Raw genomic sequence first — 17,503 nt, 5'->3', positions numbered from 1 at the left:
GTAATAACAACCCAGTTGCATTATTTGCAATGATAAAAACCTCGCAACAATTTCTGAATTTATTTAAGTGGTCTTGATGAATTTTAAATTAAAATGATTAGTGGCAAGAAAATTGATCAACACTTTAGTGTTTTTATTTTGTAAAATGAAAAAAAGAAGATGTCAGGTTAAAGTCAAGGACAGCAACCTAACAACAGAAAAAATACATATCAAGAACAAAACATGGTTTTAACAAGACAGGTGCCTATACAATATGTCAGGTTCTAAATTACCTCAAGTAAAGAAAACAAACTAACAAAAAATCACATTGAATTATAATTTAAATGGAAAAATAAAATGATTCTATATTTATTTTAGGACTCTTTACATAAGTGTTATGGGCCACCTTTTTTCTTTGCAGTTGTTTATGGTACAACTTGGAGACGATCCATTTGAAGTCAAGTTGGGTGACAATTTTGAATTACTGAAAGATGAATGTCAGGAGAATATTATCAGGAAAAATGTGATGGATCAAAAGATAAAAACTCTCAGAAAACAACATGGCTATATTCCTTGTAAGTAATTATAATGGTCCATTTAATGTCAGATTTCTCATAACCTTCCAATGCACTCCCAAATGTAAGGTCATGACATTTAAAGAAATTTTTACTCATAATTATATGAAAACTGATCAGTATTAACAAACACAAATCATCGCTAAATTTATAAGGTTTAATCTGCCCCACAATTAAAGAAATCAAGAGAGTTATATCTTCCTTTAGGGTAATTTGATACAGTTTGGCATATTTTAATTGTCTTATTTTTTGCATACATAAAATTGTTGAAATTCATGTACTTTGAGGGTTGATTGAAATTGTAGTGCAATATGACAAAGTGTTTTATTTTAATACTCTATTAGTATTTAGTAAGAATAGAAATATAAACAGGAATGTGTTCAAATCATAGGTGGTCAACTGGGATATAACAAGTGGGCACAGGACATTTGCGCTTTTTTACCTGTAACACGATTGGACATTTGCACTTCTAACACAATGGACATTTGCGCTTTAGATTTTGATACACCTGTATTAGATTGAACGGACATTTGCGCATTTTACCTCTAGTTGTCTACCTGTAATTTTAATGAGTTGTAATCATTACGTAAATAAATTCAACTTACATTTGTGGTTAGTTAGTTCACATTGACATAGAGTGTAAAGTTATAGACTAGTAAAGAAAAAAAAATGTAGATGTCATGATGGATTTTTATCATTGAACAACAGTCGGTTAATTTCATTAAAATTCATTACATTGATAAACAGGGACCTCAGTCAAGAATTGAGAAAGTGAAACTAGAATATTTATTTCATTTGGGCGAAATACCAGTCAGGATAGATTACAAGAGCTAAATTTGTTCATTCCCTGAGCTTCAGATATCAAGCAAAAACTGACCTGTGATAACTACCTGTCTTTAAGTAATGTTCACTCTGAGATATATATAACTATATTAATTTGCTATCAAATGACTTTTAAACACAAATGTGCTATGACGTGACTATTAAACTTTTAACCATAGTGAAAATTATGATTTTAACTCTGCCAGGTCAATTCTACCAGTCCTAAGCCCGGAAAAAATAGGAGGGAAGTCATAAGAAGCAAATATTGTAAAAGCACAAATGTCCTTTAAAAAGCGCATATGTCCTATGAATTGAAGCGCAAAGGTCCTATGAAAAAGTGCAAACGTCCCGCACTGTAACAAGTACAGTTATTTCTTGAATTAATTATAATTTATAAAAATTAGATGTCCTTGAATTGTTTTGTTACTGCAAACATCATGCAAAAGACTTATTTAGAAAGTTATCGTCAAATGTGTTCTCTGTTCCTGACATAAACATTTTTGCTATTTCCTTCTAGAAAATTTAGGGCTTTTTTTGGTTACAGGATACATATAAATTGAATATTTTACTGTGTGCTCTTGCAATATACATAAATATATACTTTTTCTGCAAATTAGCTGCATATTTGGTTAAGATAAGACATAATATTCAAGAAGAATTTGCACTAAATTGGAAAACAAAATGAATGCAAAACAGATAGAAATAGGGCCTCCTTTCATGTAAACTACTGTAAATTCAGAAATTATTGCGAGGTTTTTATTCATGCGAATAATGCAACTGGGTGAGTATCGCAATAATAAGAACTCTCATTTTTGTATCTGAAACATATATCTGTATGCAGATTTTCGCTAAATCGCAATTATTGAACTCGCATTTTTGTCCATTCTTCAACAATCGCAATAATAAATGTATGCAATAATATCTGAATTTACAGTATCCAGTCTTTTTCATTTTCAGCTGACACAATTGAGGAACTATATGCATCTTTGACTAAAAAGAGTAGTGATATATATGTGAAACGTTCCAGACTTCTTTATGCTAATACTCCAATGAGAACAAAACTATTTACATGGACAATGAAAGATTTAGAAATCATAGCAATGGCTGATTTATCATATCATGGAAAGGAAAATGCAGTAAAACATATGAGGGAAATAGATTCTGATAGGTGAGGTTACAGAAGGATATTAATTTGAAAACTATTTATTATTGCAAAGGTAGTAATACCTTTCCCTAGAATCAGTTGGTGTTTATTCGGCTATTTAATTTTCTGCACGGTTAAATGTTATTTTCAAATAAGAAAAAATAGATAAGTAAGATATTACAGACATGACGTACAACAACTACTCGTAAGGTTCATGGCTTTGGACAGGCACATCAAAGTGTGGGTCGGTTTAACTATTGTGTTTTAGATCTTTACCCTCCTATTAAATCTTGATCAGTAGATTAACAAAATGTGCATAACTAGCATAAGATAAAATCATACATAATTTAAGAAATAGTTCATGGCAGCTGTAGATTTGTTGTGATTTATTATGGGTTGGGCATTTATATTCAATTTTTATATCCCGAGCAATAGCTAGGGGTAAAATATGAATATAAATGTCCAACCCATGGTTAAATGAAAACAAATTTACAAATCTACGGCTGCCATGATTTATTTCGATTCTTATAGGACTAATACCGTGAAAGCCCTATGCACAAGATTCTGTTTTGGCTGTTCCCTTTTATCCCCTCTATAATAGTATTGATAGTATTATATTTTTCAATAATAAAAAGAAAAAACTCACATTTTCCACCTAAAAATGGTCCTTTTATCCTATTTTATGAAAATGCCCAGTGTTTGCATATGACGTCACCTTGTTTAGATGCCAAAGACGATAACATCATTTCGTGGAATTTTCTTTTTAAGAAATTTTACACCGAAATAATAACGGAAATGGACTGCTTTGTTTATTTTGCATTAAAATAGAGGTAGCGGTTTTGTATTTGAAGCTTGGCCTCAGTAAAACTTGGGTTTAGCTGTTGCAAATTGAGTTTACCTGGTCGAACAAATAAGGTGGGGGTAACTCAGAACAGTCAATTTTGTGTATTAATGCGTTTGTGCTAAAAGTAAATGTACTGGTTGATGATATATACTGTGGATTCATTTATTTTCGTGGATAGAGAAAAAAAGATGTTATGTGGTATACGTAAATTCGTGGATCGCTAATTACAAAAAATAAATAAATTCAGATACGTAATTCGTGGATTTCTTTTTGATTTAGGAGATCATATAACCACCTTGGTTTGATCAATAATAAAACAAACAAGAAAGAAGGAATTCATTGAAAAAGTTTTGAATTGTCAAAATCCTCGCTTGGTCATTCTAGGTTAAAGTGTTCATTGAAAACTTCTATTACAATAATGGACAGAGACAACTAATTATTGTTTTACAATTTATAAATTCTTGTCTGAATTATATAAGGCATTCAAAACTCTATGATTGAAAGCTCATTTATCACGATATAATAAACAGTCATATAAGTAAAAGGTATGAAAATAAATGTTCCTGTCATAAACAATATTACCTACGGGCAATATCCCCGTACTTAATCCTATTGATTTTTAATCACCAGTAAACCAAACTATGACACAGTATTTAACAACTTTCCATTAACAGTTTTAATCAATTTTAAAAAAGTAAATTATCCCTGATATTCGATATTTTTATTATTGATTTGATCAAAATACTTGTATCTTCTTTTCAATAAAAACATGTGTTATGTTACAATCTTTATCGCTAGTCAACACTATACTAGAACTGCATAACATAACTGAATCCGAATCCATGCACATTTCCCGTGATTATTCTTTTCGTTGAACTCTTAAATTCGTGGTTCGCTGTGACCCATGAAACCCACGAAAATTGGTATACCACGAATAAAAATGAATCCACAGTAGGTACTCATATTAGAATTTTCAATATGGAATTTTTACTGTTGTATTACTTTATCATAGCATATTTTACTGTACTTTCAGTCCCTATCCAGAAGAAGGTCTAGAATTTTTGACGCTATGGTGTCGTTATGTAACAGTTAATATTAACCATTGGACTGTGATGTTACGTGACTATCCTCAGCCAATGTTTGATGTTAAAAATCTTTATCTATGGGGAAGACTGGTTGGTGCTGAACAAGATGGAACTAAAAGAGGTTAGTTCTGTAGCATAAGTAAAAACCCTTCTTACATTAAGTATATAGATGGTCATCAAAGATACCAGGATTATAATTTAGTATGCCAGATGCTTCTTTCATCTTCATAAGACTCATCACATACCTAGATCTATAAATTGATTAAGAAAACATATTTTCTCCAGGTCACAGTGGCATCCAAATGACTTAATGTTTTGTCAATGACATTGTTTATATGTTACTTTCTTTAAATGTGTATACATGTTTTTTATACCCCCGCTTTAAAAAGTGGGGGTATACTGTTTTACCTATGTCTGTCCATCCATCCATCCGTCCATCCTTCCCATGAATATTTTTCGTCGCATCTTTCTAAGGAACTACATTACAAGGATTTCTGAAATTTGGTTTCAGGGTTTATATGAATCAGCTATACCGTGTGTTGAGTTTTCAGATTCATCACTCAACAACTTCCTGTTTACCTTATACTTTTAACGGGGATGGGGGTGGGGGGTATCATTAGTGAACAGTAGCTCACAGATTCACTTGTTTGTTTAAATGTACTTTAATCACTCTAATCATTCTAATCATTTACTGTGCTTTATTTTGTAAATTCAATGTGAAGACCAAATCAATTACAAAGTTAAAAAGCATTGCTAACCAAAAATTCCAAAAAGAACTGTGCCTAAGCGTATACAAACCTAACTTCTTCAAATATTTTTTACATCTGATGAACAGTACATTTGCAGCAGAGTGTTGACATAATGATGGCAACACTCTCAAAAAGAAATCCTCTGCTACCTTAGAGGTGATAGCTGCAGAAGGCTAATGATTGAGAATTATTGGATTATACTGATTTTAGGTGTATATTTTTAAATATGGAATATTTATCAGTATTTTACAGGAGACCAAAACTTTGAGAAGCTAAAAACATAAAACGTTTAAATGGTTTTAACCATTTCAGTTTATTTTGTTTAAGGGAATTGCATTAGATGAAGTTCAGGTAAATGATCTATAAATTGAAAATTTGCAACACATTTCTTTACTTTTGAGGATTCAACTACTACAGTTTTCAAGCCAGTTCTCTGAAACTTCACAGGAAGCAGTGGCAGATCCTGAAATTTTCAAAAGTGGGGGCCCACTGACTGCCTAAGAGGGGGCCCAGCTCCAGTCATGCTTCAGTGATTCCCTATATAATCAACCAAATTTTTCTCACAAAAGGGGGGTCCGGGCCTCCTGGGTCCCCCCTAAATCCATCTCTGGGAAGATTGCACATATGTTGTGCATCTGCTATTATGGAATTTTTTCTCATTTTTCCAGACATTGGAACTTAGTAATTTTTTAGAAAAATTTAGTCACATGAACTTTGACCTATTTTTATTTGTGTATTTTTTTACCCACTGATCATGTGATTTTTCATCAATGTCTCATAACAAGTGGGAATATATCTTGCACAACATTGCATGCCACTTCTTGTGGAACATTACATATTTTAAAATGAAAGATGAAGAATTAGATTTAGACTACCTTTCTGACCAAATTAAACAATAAATAATTTGAGAAATTGAATTTTCAATTGAATAACACAATCATTATTTGTTTTTTATTCTATTTGTAGCTAAGAGAAGTTGTACAGTGGAGGTAGCAACTCCATGGACCAATATGGAGGTAGAGAGAAATTTACCGGCACTCAAGTTTTATCATGATTTTAGCTGTGGTTTGTATCTTAAAAGTTTATTTTCTAACAAAATTTTTATATAAAAGCTTTTAGGGTTCAATACAAATTTAGGAAAAACAACCTGTTTTGAATGTGTATCCATGAGGATTGAGGGAATTGGTTCCTAAAAAAAAAAGACAATTAATGTCGTCATGAAGGTCAAGGTAACTAAAATTGAACTTACATTTGCTATAAAATATATAAGGCCAAAAAAGGTGTGTTCCAAAAAATTATGGGGGGCGTAGGTTGAGATATTTTATATGGTCACAAGCTAGAAATATTGTGGAATCACCAAGTAAAAAAGTTCCAGTATTATACATATTGTACAGAAATTTTACTATTTTTAGCTCACCTGACCCGAAGGGTCAAGTGAGCTTTTCTCATCACTTGGCGTCCGTCGTCGTTAGCTTTTTACAAAAATCTTCTCCTCTGAAACCACTGGGCCAAATTTAACCAAACTTGGCCACAATCATCATTAGGGTATCTAGTTTAAAAAATGTGTCCGATGACCCCGCCAACCAACCAAGATGGCCGCCATGGCTAAAAATAGAACATAGGGGAAAAATGTAGATTTTGGCTTATATCTCTGAAACCAAAGCATTTAGAGTAAATCTGACATAGGGTAAAACTGATTATCAGGTCAAGATCTATCTGCCCTGAAATTTTCAGACAAATCTGACAACCTGTTGTTGGGTTGCTGCCCCTGAATTGGTAATTTTAAGGAAATTTTGCAGTTTTTGGTTATTATCTTGAATATTATTATAGATAGAGATAAACTGTAAACAGCAATAATGTTCAGCAAAGTAAGATCTACAAATAAGTTGTCATGACCAAAATTGTCAGTCGACCCCTTTAGGAGTTATTGCCCTTAATAGTCAATTTTTAACAATTTTTCGTAAATTTTTGTAATCTTTTACAAAAATCTTCTTCTCTGAAACTACTGATACAAATTTAACCATACTTGGCCATAATCATTATTAGGGTATCCAGTTTAAAAAATTTGTCTGATGACCCCGCCTTCCAACCATCATGACCAACTTAGTTAAAAATAGAACATAGGGGTAAAATGCAGTTTTTGGTTTATATCTCTGAAACTAAAGCATTTAGAGCAAATCTTACAGGTGGCAAAAATGTTCATCAGATTTAGATTTATCTGCCCTGAAATTTTCAGACAAATCCGACGACCCTGAGTTAGTAATTTTACAAAAATTTTGCAGTTTTTTGTTATTATCTTAGATATCATTATAATATCTAATATCTAATACTATTAATTATGATTTTAACCTTATTTTACATGATTTCCAAAGCATCAGTAAATACAGGTGAGCGACACAGGCTCTTGAGAGCCTCTAGTTAATCTTGCAATGAACAAAAATGACATTGATTATTAGGTAATGCAATTTTGTTTCATATCTATTATGGAATAGTTTAGTTGATTTTTAAAACACCTATTAATTGGATAATAGTTTATGAAGATGAAATCTTGAGGAAAATATTAAAGGGTTGGAGCTACAACTTCGGGTTGGTCTGGAAAACCAAGACAGATATTGTTTTGTTTTGCATAATATATCATAATTGTTTTGATCTTTTCCAGATGTGGTATCCTGGACGCAAGCCTATGGGGCTAACTGGGAACCTTGTGTAGCTCAGTATAATGTTTGCTTTGACAATGTTAACAAACCCTCGGTAGACCCGAGCATACCCATGCCAGTCTGGGATAAAATTAGACTTCTGCTTCATGGAAGACTGACCATTTCCATACAGGAAATGACCTGGTTATACCATGCTTCATTTGATCCTTACAACACGACAGAGTTCATGGATTGGACATGGACTAATCTATTAATGGAATGGACAAATGGTAATACTATTTGAATTGGATAAATGGGTACAAATTCAAGTAGAATGAGAAAAAATAGTATTTTCACAGTTTCTTGATTTCGTATTTGTTTTTTTTAATCCAGTGTTAATGTCAAAGAGTTATGAAAGCAAGAAATATAAATAAAATATTTTCATTTTGGAGATCAGAAATATATTTGATTGAATGATTTATTTTACATTGCTTAATTTATTCATTGATCCTTATAATAAGAATTTCATGTTTATTGGTCCAATTTTGAATTTTTTGTGGATGACAAATCTAATAGTAGATTAAATTTCATCAGTCTGTATGATTATGTGGTAGATAAAATTTACATTTATTTGTTTTTTTTTCAGCTAATTTTCTTCTAAAAGGAGATTTTGACATATCAGTGAACACAGCTTCTAAATATGATGATTGTAAACTTCTACATCTGCCTAACTTACGTTTAAAGTAAGTAAAAGACAGAAAAGTGGCCTCTATTTCACCAGTCAAAGGAATAGGTTTTGACATTCATTGCTATAAATGTAATTTAAGTATGTTTAAAAGTTAAAACTGTTATGGAAAATAGCTTTTTAGGCATAAACTGCCTGAATTTCACTGTGAAATTGCTGAAAATTTTAATTTTTGAAGTATTTTCATGATCAACATCTTGTTACAAGCAACTCTGAACATTGGACTTATTGAATAACAACTGTAGAATGCAGGTCAGTCAAATTCATATGTTTACATTTCATTTAAAAATTTCAGCATACATTTAGACTGGATAAGCCGTGGAGACCCTAATGACCATCATGCTGTGATGCCCTGTGCCCCTGACAAAGTACCAGAATATTCTTTAGAGGTGATTACTGCATTGGAATATAAAATTGTTATATGAAACATTTAAGCAGTTTTGTTAGTTCATGCGAAGAGTGGTGTTATGATTGAGAGGCATCACCAATAGCAAAATTTTAAATTATAAACAATTTGTATTAATAGAACCACCCACCAAAATTTATTTGAAATGCTCTTTGTGAGATTTAATGATAAATTTCAGTTAAACATCAGTAAATATGATCTTTTTTGCAGCAATTTTAATATACTGTAAACCAGCTTATTTTCGTTGATACTTTATTTCACATTTAGCCGTTTATAAAATACTTTGCAGGAATTTAATTTCATGATTTTCAAGTCTCCTTGAAGTATTTAGATAAGGAAAAACTTGCAACAATTTATATTCACTTTATTTTTCTGCAAGAGAAAGTCACGAAAAATAAATTGCTTGCAAAAGTTAGTTGGTTTACAATATATTCACATTCCTACTTTGAATAATAGATTGTGAAAATTGTCTGATTTCCTAAGTTTCAGTTCATTTTCATGTGATGTTTTATAAATAGAAGACCAATTTTAATCTATTTTCTTTTTCTCTTTATAGGACCATGATTCTTTTAGAGCTTTTAGATCACAGAATTTGAGTGTAACAATGTCACTCGACACCAAACCTAAACATGACAACACACTGAATGTACCTAAATGTATATTTTATGCCAGTACATTGAGATTTCTGGATAAGATTAAGGTTTGTAGCATTCAAAATTTATAATATCATCTTCAGCCTAATAATATATGATTGAATAGAAAAATGAAAATTAACTATATATTACCATAGACAGATATGAAAGCTTTTTCATTTTATCAGCAATTTTAAGCTTGCAACAGTATTTAAAAGTAAAGTAAATATTGGAGCAAAAGTAATAAACCTATTTTTCAAAGCAGGATATTAGAGTCGCCAACCAAAAGTAAAAGACATATTGGAAGTATTGAATGATAAATAGAAATTTCTTGTCCTCAAATATTTTTAATGTTACCTTCATCTTGCTTATTATAGAACTCAATTAACCAATGGCAATTCAGAGGATATTTCCAATCTGAAATTGTAACTTAATTTAATGAAATAGTTAAATAGCAGAAATACCTTACTTAGCATTTAAGCTTTTTTAACAGCAATAATGAATATACAAAAGATTTCAAATTACGTCTGTTGCTGGCTTCAGCTTTACAAGCTTTTCGTATTCTTTCTAATCCTAAATATTTGAGAAATGAAGTTTATTGCATTACTGAATTTCAATCTTTTAGCTCTGTTTAGCTGGGGTTACTAGGCCTACAAGAAGAGGTGCACTATTTGACAGCAATAAATCAAGAAAACCTCAATTAACAAGACATTACAAGTATGTAATAACAAGTCGTGGATGGTTTTTGTATACATTTTTTACCCTTTGCAGAGATGCTTGTTTCTATTGTTAATAATGATAAAGATAAAGATAATTTTCTGTAAAAAATATTAATTTATCAAAGGCACAGTGCTTTCATTGATACTATTCTTCATTTTGATGGTGGTTGGAAAGTCTTCAGATATGAACTAATGAACTAACGCCTTACAAAACTCTAAAGCTCCTAGGATTGAATGTAGTGGACTTTGTAACTTGCATGTACTGTGGATTCATTTATTTTCATGGGTATCAATTTTTGTGGATTGAGGAAAACATATATTTTTCGTGGATATTTGATTTTGTGATTTTGGAAAAGTCTGCATACAAGCTTATAGAAAATTTGTAAGTAGTTGAAGATTTAAAGTTGTGGTTAACCAGTACCCACAAAATCAACCAAAATTAGTATCCAACGAATAATAATAAATACACAGTATACTCAAAAATGTTAATAATAGTTTGTTAATGCCATGACTTCTGATATAAATTTTACAGTTTGTAAAAAAATTACCCTGAATTTCAAGTCATAGTGAAATGGCAGAAAATCTCCTGCAAAATTTTCATGACCCTTTTTTGTAAGTCTTTGGTTGATATAGATTTATATTTTTTTGTAGGAGTATAAAGATGGCAGTGAACCTACACAGATTTAACATATGTTACTGGATGTCTTTCTCAAAACAACACGGCTCTGAACTTTTAGCTGAGTCATTTGTACTCAGTGTGTGTAACGATTTATCTTTAGTTCCAATAGAGGATGGCTTGTTCCATCGTCCAGCTGCAAACTGGAGTGTGAGATATTTAAGTTGTGAGTTACTGGGAGCTAAAACATGGTTGTGTAGTGCTCATAAAGAATCTGAAGACGAACAAGTAATTATTACATTTAAATGATTTTTTTGTTTCCCCTCAATGAGATATGGTTCATTGACTTTTGAATTTTTTTTTTATAGTTTTTATACGCCCGTTTACGGGACGTATTATGGTATACCGTTGTCCGTCTGTCCGTCCGTCCGTCTGTCCGTCTGTCCGTCCGTCTGTCCGTCGTCAACATGTCGGACATTAACTCAAAAATGCTTTAACCAATTTGCATAAAACTTTGGTGAATTGTTTATATCTATTGACGTGAGCTCCCTTTCGTTTTTTATAAAATTTAGATTTTACGTTTCCAAGTTATGGGGTTTTATTCATTAAAAAAAAGGGGGATTTTCCAGTTTTCGGACAATAAGTCAAGAATGCTTTCACCAACTTGCAAGAAATTGTGGTGAATTGTTTATATCTATTGACATGAGCTCCCTTTTGATTTTTATAAATTTTAGATTTTACGTTTCTGAGTTACAGGGTTTTATTCATAAAAAAAGGGGGGATTTTCCAGTTTTAGGACAAAAACTCAAAAATGCTTTCAGCAATTCTTATGAATATTTGGGGAATTGTTTGTATGTATTGATGTAAGCTCCCTTTAGAATTTTATAAATTTTACATTTTACATTTCTGAGTTATGGGGTTTTATTCATTAAAAAAAGGGGTGATTTTCCAGTTTTTGGACAATAACTCAAAACTGCTGTCACCAATTCTCATGAAACTTTGGTGAATTGTTTATATCTATTAACATGGGCTCCCTTTTGATTTTTATAAATTTTAGATTTTACGTTTCCGAGTTACAGGGTTTTATTCATAAAAAAAGGGGGGATTTTCCAGTTTTCGGACAAAAACTCAAAAATGCTTTCAGCAATTCTTATGAAAATTTGGTGAATTGTTTGTATGTATTGATGTAAGCTCCCTTTAGAATTTTATAAATTTTACATTTTACATTTCTGAGTTATGGGGTTTTATTCATTAAAAAAAGGGGTGATTTTCCAGTTTTTGGACAATAACTCAAATTTGCTGTCACCAATTCTCATGAAAGTTTGGTGAATTGTTTATATCTATTGATGTAAGCTCCCTTTTTATTTTCATAAATTTCTAATATGACATTGAGAATAAATTGAACTTTATTTGTTTATAGTCTGAAAACAGATATACTAAGTATTGCACAACAGCAAGAAATCTTTAATTGAATATAAATTCAATTCATATAACCAATTTCAAGTTCTTTGACTACATTTATTCAGAAACCTATAATATGTCAAATATTTAATTACAATCCAAATTCAGACCTGAATCAAGCTTGAATATTGTGTCCATTTTTGCCCCAACTGTTCAGGGTTGGACCTCTGCGGGCGTATCTAGCTGCGCTCAGCGAAGCAGTTTATTGTGTAAGAGTAGCACATTTTGATTTCAACATTTGTATTTTACTATCAGAATTATATAGAGTGGGTGGCGCATATTCGCCTTGGACACATTTTCGCCGTTTTGCTATTTTTTCTGTAAAATTTGTGTGCCTTTACCCAATATCTACCTAAATAGATGGTAAAGGCTGTTTGTAATGTTTGAACTGTTGATATTCCTCTTTATCCCATTTCCAAGGTTATTCGCACATATTGAGAAATACGCAGGTGTTTTTAAATGATTTTGGCAATTATGTAAGATTTATATGGCAATCATGCGCAGTCTTAAGTAAATATTTGTGAGAAAAATCGTAAAGGAATGATCTCTCAAGCTAATTCATGTAATTGCAAACATTCGTTTTTATAATATACCAGGATAATGAGGATGGTCATATCATACATTGCGGCGAAAATGTGTCCCCCATGGTACACGAACAACTTGATTTCCTCTTGAGTTTGCGTTCGTTTTTAGAACAATTAACCAATGTTTGAAGATAATTTCTTTATCAAACATTTTTTTCATATAGTTAAATTTCTGAAACCTACATAAAAAGTTACAAATATTCGAATGTAGGTCTGATTTAAGTTGAAATGAACGAATTATGCGGCGAATATGGGTCTCTCACTCTACAGGCAAGACATATGTCAACAGTTATTTTATGTAAAAATGGTCCTTTCATATTCATTTTACTTTTGATTTGTGTGTTTACATCAAGGTAAGAAATATCTAAATTTGATTGTTCTTGCATTGATTTTTTTTGGGAGGTTGGTATTAAAGAGGCTGTGAAAGTTTGAAACAACAAGATTATTTAAATATTTTCTCATATTTTTATGGTATTATCAGGGTGCAAAAACTAAACACAAACAAAGAAACTCTACTGATTGTAGAAAGATCTGTGCTAAATCCTACTGAACTTTTACATTATGCCTCTGCAGTAACAAGACTTTTTCTCTCATTAAAACAAATTTCTATATTTCAGCTTAACCATTCCCTAAGATTTCCAGTTGACAAAAGTTTCTTCATAAGTGTCAGCAGGTATTATATTACTGATATAGTGATTGTATTACGTGTATGGGATACCTGTAAAAGATAAATCATTCTTTGTAGAAATGAAATCATTTATACATATCACCCTTATAAAAATAATTTGATGACTTCTTCATTGAATCTCACCAAGTATTTAAAAAGAGCAAAACAATTAATGTCAACTTGTTGCAGGGGACAAAGAAATACTGATCATCAGTTTTTTTTAGCAATTTCACTTGTACAGTTTTTTATTAGATTTTTATGAAACTTCTATCATAGTTTTATATCAGCATTGTCTCTGACAAGTTTGAAAAATCAGTGCCGATCAATAATTTTTAAAAGAGTTATGCCCCTTGGAAACATTAATTATATGGAAAATTGCATTGTAAGTGCTTCCATGTACAATTGTTTCAAGATTTTTATAAACTTGATTAATAGATTTATATCAGCAATGTCTTGGACAAGTTTGAAAATCAGTGCCGATCAATTATTTTAAAAAGAGTTATGTTAATTATATTGAAAATTGCATCATAAGCGCTCTTACTGATACAATTTTTGCAAGATTTTTATCAAATTTATGTCAAAAGTCTATATCAGCAATGTCTTGGACAATTAAGAAAATTAATGCAGATGAAATATATTTAAAAGAGTATGCCCCTTGGAAATGTTGATTATATCTGAAATTGCATTGCATTTGCTCTCAAGCCTTCATTTCTCTAAGATATTTTAAAAAAAATTGAAGAAATTTTTAGTTTTTGCCAATGGACAGATAAAATATGTGCAACGAGGGGGACGTTGCAACCCTGTTCTTTTATTAGTACTATACAGGTTTCTGATGTTTGATTTTCCTTGTGTTTTAGGGTGACCTATTTGAGAGGAGAAGTTGTAGAATCGGATTCTTCTGATGAAGAGGAAGATGTTAAAAATGGTGTAAGTGAAAATGATAACTAAAATGTTACCAGAAGTTGTAGGACAGACTTTGTAAAAAAAAAAAAACATTTTGCTTTGAAACTTTCCACAAATGAAGGATGTAGAAAAACAAATCACATCAAAATAGCAATGCAAAGCAATAAAGGGTTGAGGAAAACAAAAATTAAATAATACTGTAAATTCAGTAATTTTTTGCATGCATTTATTATTGGGATTGTTGAACAAAGGACAAATATGAAATATTAATTATCAATTATTGTGATTTCAGGGAGTGCTGCATACAAATGATGCTTTCAAAATTTGAAATGCAAGGATTTATTTTTGCAAAATCTATCACAATTTTTGTAGCAATAAAAACATCAAAAACATTCTGAATTAACAGTATTTGAGTTTGAAAACAGCAGAAGTTTACAGAGAAATTTCCATATTAAATCATATTTATGATCTTTACAGGTTGCATTTCTGTAAATATCGACAATGCAATTTCCCATAGGAACTCCTTTTACGGCTAAAACTGTACCACTTTTACTATGAAGTTTTGAAAAAAATTATATCCTAGAATGGAAAGTTCATATGCACTACTATTTTTTTCAAAGGTCAAAACATAGGACTGTGCGGCATATTTTCAATGTTTATATGCCCCGACCTTCTAAGAGTTTAAACTTACACTAATATTCTATACTACCCCTACCTTGACTTTAGGATATCCACAGATTTCAATATGACTCATATGCATATGCATATTTACTGGTAATATTCCCAAGTTATGTCTCTACGAGATGAATCATAGAGATCAAAACTGGGAACCAGTACGTAAACAAAATTAATTATCTATGAATATTATTTATCTCCCCAAAAGAGGCGTGGTTTGAGAAACAGCTGTATTTACAAAGTGCAACCTATACTAACATTTAATCAAATAGAAAACTCTCTAAAAACACCTTTTCTAGCAACAATACTTATATATCTGAATTATAGCTTTAAAAAAATCACTGAATATACTCTAAGTTTTCTTTTACAGTACATTTTATACCCCTACCCCTGTTTCAATTTTTTAAAGAATTTGAAAACAAGACTTTAATTATTGCCAGCTTACCCTATGTGCATGTTTTTTCTGACATAAAATGTCTAGAACCTGTTTGAAACTATTCTGATAACAAATTGAAAACATTTCAGAATACTATAAATTTATGTAATGTTTAGCAGTTAATCATTCCAACATTCAAGATTATATAAAGTATCCAATCCTGCCTCCGTCTCCAGTCCACATCTTACTGTATGCCTATTTGTCAATGAAAGTTCATAATTTCTGCCTCAAATGGTCAGTTTATAAATCTTGTCACAACAGTATCATCTCTAACCATATATCTAACATAATTTAGCTAATAAATGAATTAGAAGTGTTTAAACAAAGCCATATTTGCAAAAGTTGTATGTATGAAGATACCAGTCTGATGTATGAATTCAATAAAAGTTTTATAGAAATGACTGCTAACATCTGTCTTTTGCATTACTTCCAAGCACAGTTATTGTTTTCTGTACAAAAGACCTTTAAAATAATGAAATCATAGCATTTACAAATTAAATTATTTGTTTTATGACCCAGGGGAAGCCATTTTTCTCTGTTTTTTTTGCCCCTGGGGCCTCAAATTTCCTAAATTGTTCTGCTGTTTTTAGCAATATGGAATATTTAGTACATATTTAGGATAGACCATACTATAGTAAGTTTTATTGGGTTAATTTTGTATTTCTAGCTTGGAATTTTTACGGAGTGTTCACAAAAAAGCACATTTAGGTGTTACGGCTTACTTTTGGGTTATCGACAGGACAAAAACACCCCACCAATAATATTCAGGAAGGATCTAGGAGTTTCAATGACTGTGAAGAGTAAATATGAGCACTTCTAAACAATTTAAATTACAAATATGCATGTATTATGAATTTATTTTGCATTCAGGGCTTTTAGTAAACTATGCATACTGTAAACTGTGAATTTATGCTGAGTCATCATAGTAAAGGCCCAGGATTTCTCAATCTTCATGAAATATTTATAAAACTTCATATTTCAGTTAATTTCATTAAAATCTCTGAGATAATCCAGATTTGGTGAAATTCGGTATGTTCTTTTTTTTTTTACCCAATATAGGTTTCATTTCTGTAAATATCGACTATGCAATTTCCCATAGGAACTCCTTTTACGGCTAAAACTGTACCACTTTAGCTATGAAGTTTTGAAAAAAATTATATTCTAGAATGGAAAGTTCATATGCACTACTATTTTTTACAAAGGTCAAAACATAGTGCTGTGGGGCATATTTTCAATGTTTATATGCCCCTTCTAAGAGTTTAAACTTGCACTAATATTCTATACTACCCCTACCTTGACTTTAGGATATCCACAGATTTCAATATGACTCATATGCATATGCATATTTACTGGTAACATTCCCAAGTTATGTTTCTATGAGATGAATCATAGAGATCATAACTGGGAACCAGTACGTAAACAAAATTAATTATCTATGAATATTATTTATCTCCCCAAAAGAGGTGTGGTTCGAGAAACAGCTGTATTTACAAAGTGCAACCTATAGACATAAGAACTTATGAACATATTTTTTTTTTAAATGTGGGACAGATTAAATTATATTAAAGTATCTATTGGAAATTAAAAAGAAAAAACCCACAGTTTTATTTAATGTATTAGATTCAATATGTCTTTTTATAGGCCAAACCTACCCATTGTGTTCATGTATATGATATGAAAGGAGCGTGGAACAAGAGTAATAATATTGTACTGATTGGTCTGTATGACAGCTATCAGAAGGCTCAGTCTCTTCGGAGGAACTTGTCATCAGATGCATTAAAGGTGGTCAAGGTCGACGAAGGACGCAATGCAATTGTAAGTATCC

General features: G+C 31.1%; 1 protein-coding gene across 2 annotated transcripts in view; it reads left to right on the top strand.

Annotated features, from left to right (window-relative positions):
- The window catches only part of LOC127712069 (protein KIAA0100-like), a 125,046-nt gene that overhangs the window by 54,285 nt on the left and 53,258 nt on the right, over positions 1-17,503 (top strand). For both annotated transcript variants that reach the window (XM_052218263.1, XM_052218262.1), the window contains exons 26-38: positions 401-554; positions 2,334-2,544; positions 4,398-4,570; positions 6,165-6,263; positions 7,858-8,124; positions 8,481-8,577; positions 8,875-8,968; positions 9,542-9,685; positions 10,243-10,334; positions 10,988-11,240; positions 13,615-13,670; positions 14,522-14,591; positions 17,320-17,493. In XM_052218263.1, coding sequence (XP_052074223.1) covers positions 401-554; positions 2,334-2,544; positions 4,398-4,570; positions 6,165-6,263; positions 7,858-8,124; positions 8,481-8,577; positions 8,875-8,968; positions 9,542-9,685; positions 10,243-10,334; positions 10,988-11,240; positions 13,615-13,670; positions 14,522-14,591; positions 17,320-17,493 — 1,884 coding nt within the window. The remainder of the gene's footprint in view (positions 1-400; positions 555-2,333; positions 2,545-4,397; positions 4,571-6,164; positions 6,264-7,857; positions 8,125-8,480; positions 8,578-8,874; positions 8,969-9,541; positions 9,686-10,242; positions 10,335-10,987; positions 11,241-13,614; positions 13,671-14,521; positions 14,592-17,319; positions 17,494-17,503) is intronic.

Source organism: Mytilus californianus, unplaced genomic scaffold, assembly GCF_021869535.1.
Source record: "Mytilus californianus isolate M0D057914Y unplaced genomic scaffold, xbMytCali1.0.p SCAF_8, whole genome shotgun sequence".
In the NCBI taxonomy this organism is placed as follows: domain Eukaryota; kingdom Metazoa; phylum Mollusca; class Bivalvia; order Mytilida; family Mytilidae; genus Mytilus; species Mytilus californianus.
The sequence above is the reverse complement of the archived record's forward strand: the minus strand, read 5'-3'. Positions and strand labels throughout refer to the sequence as shown.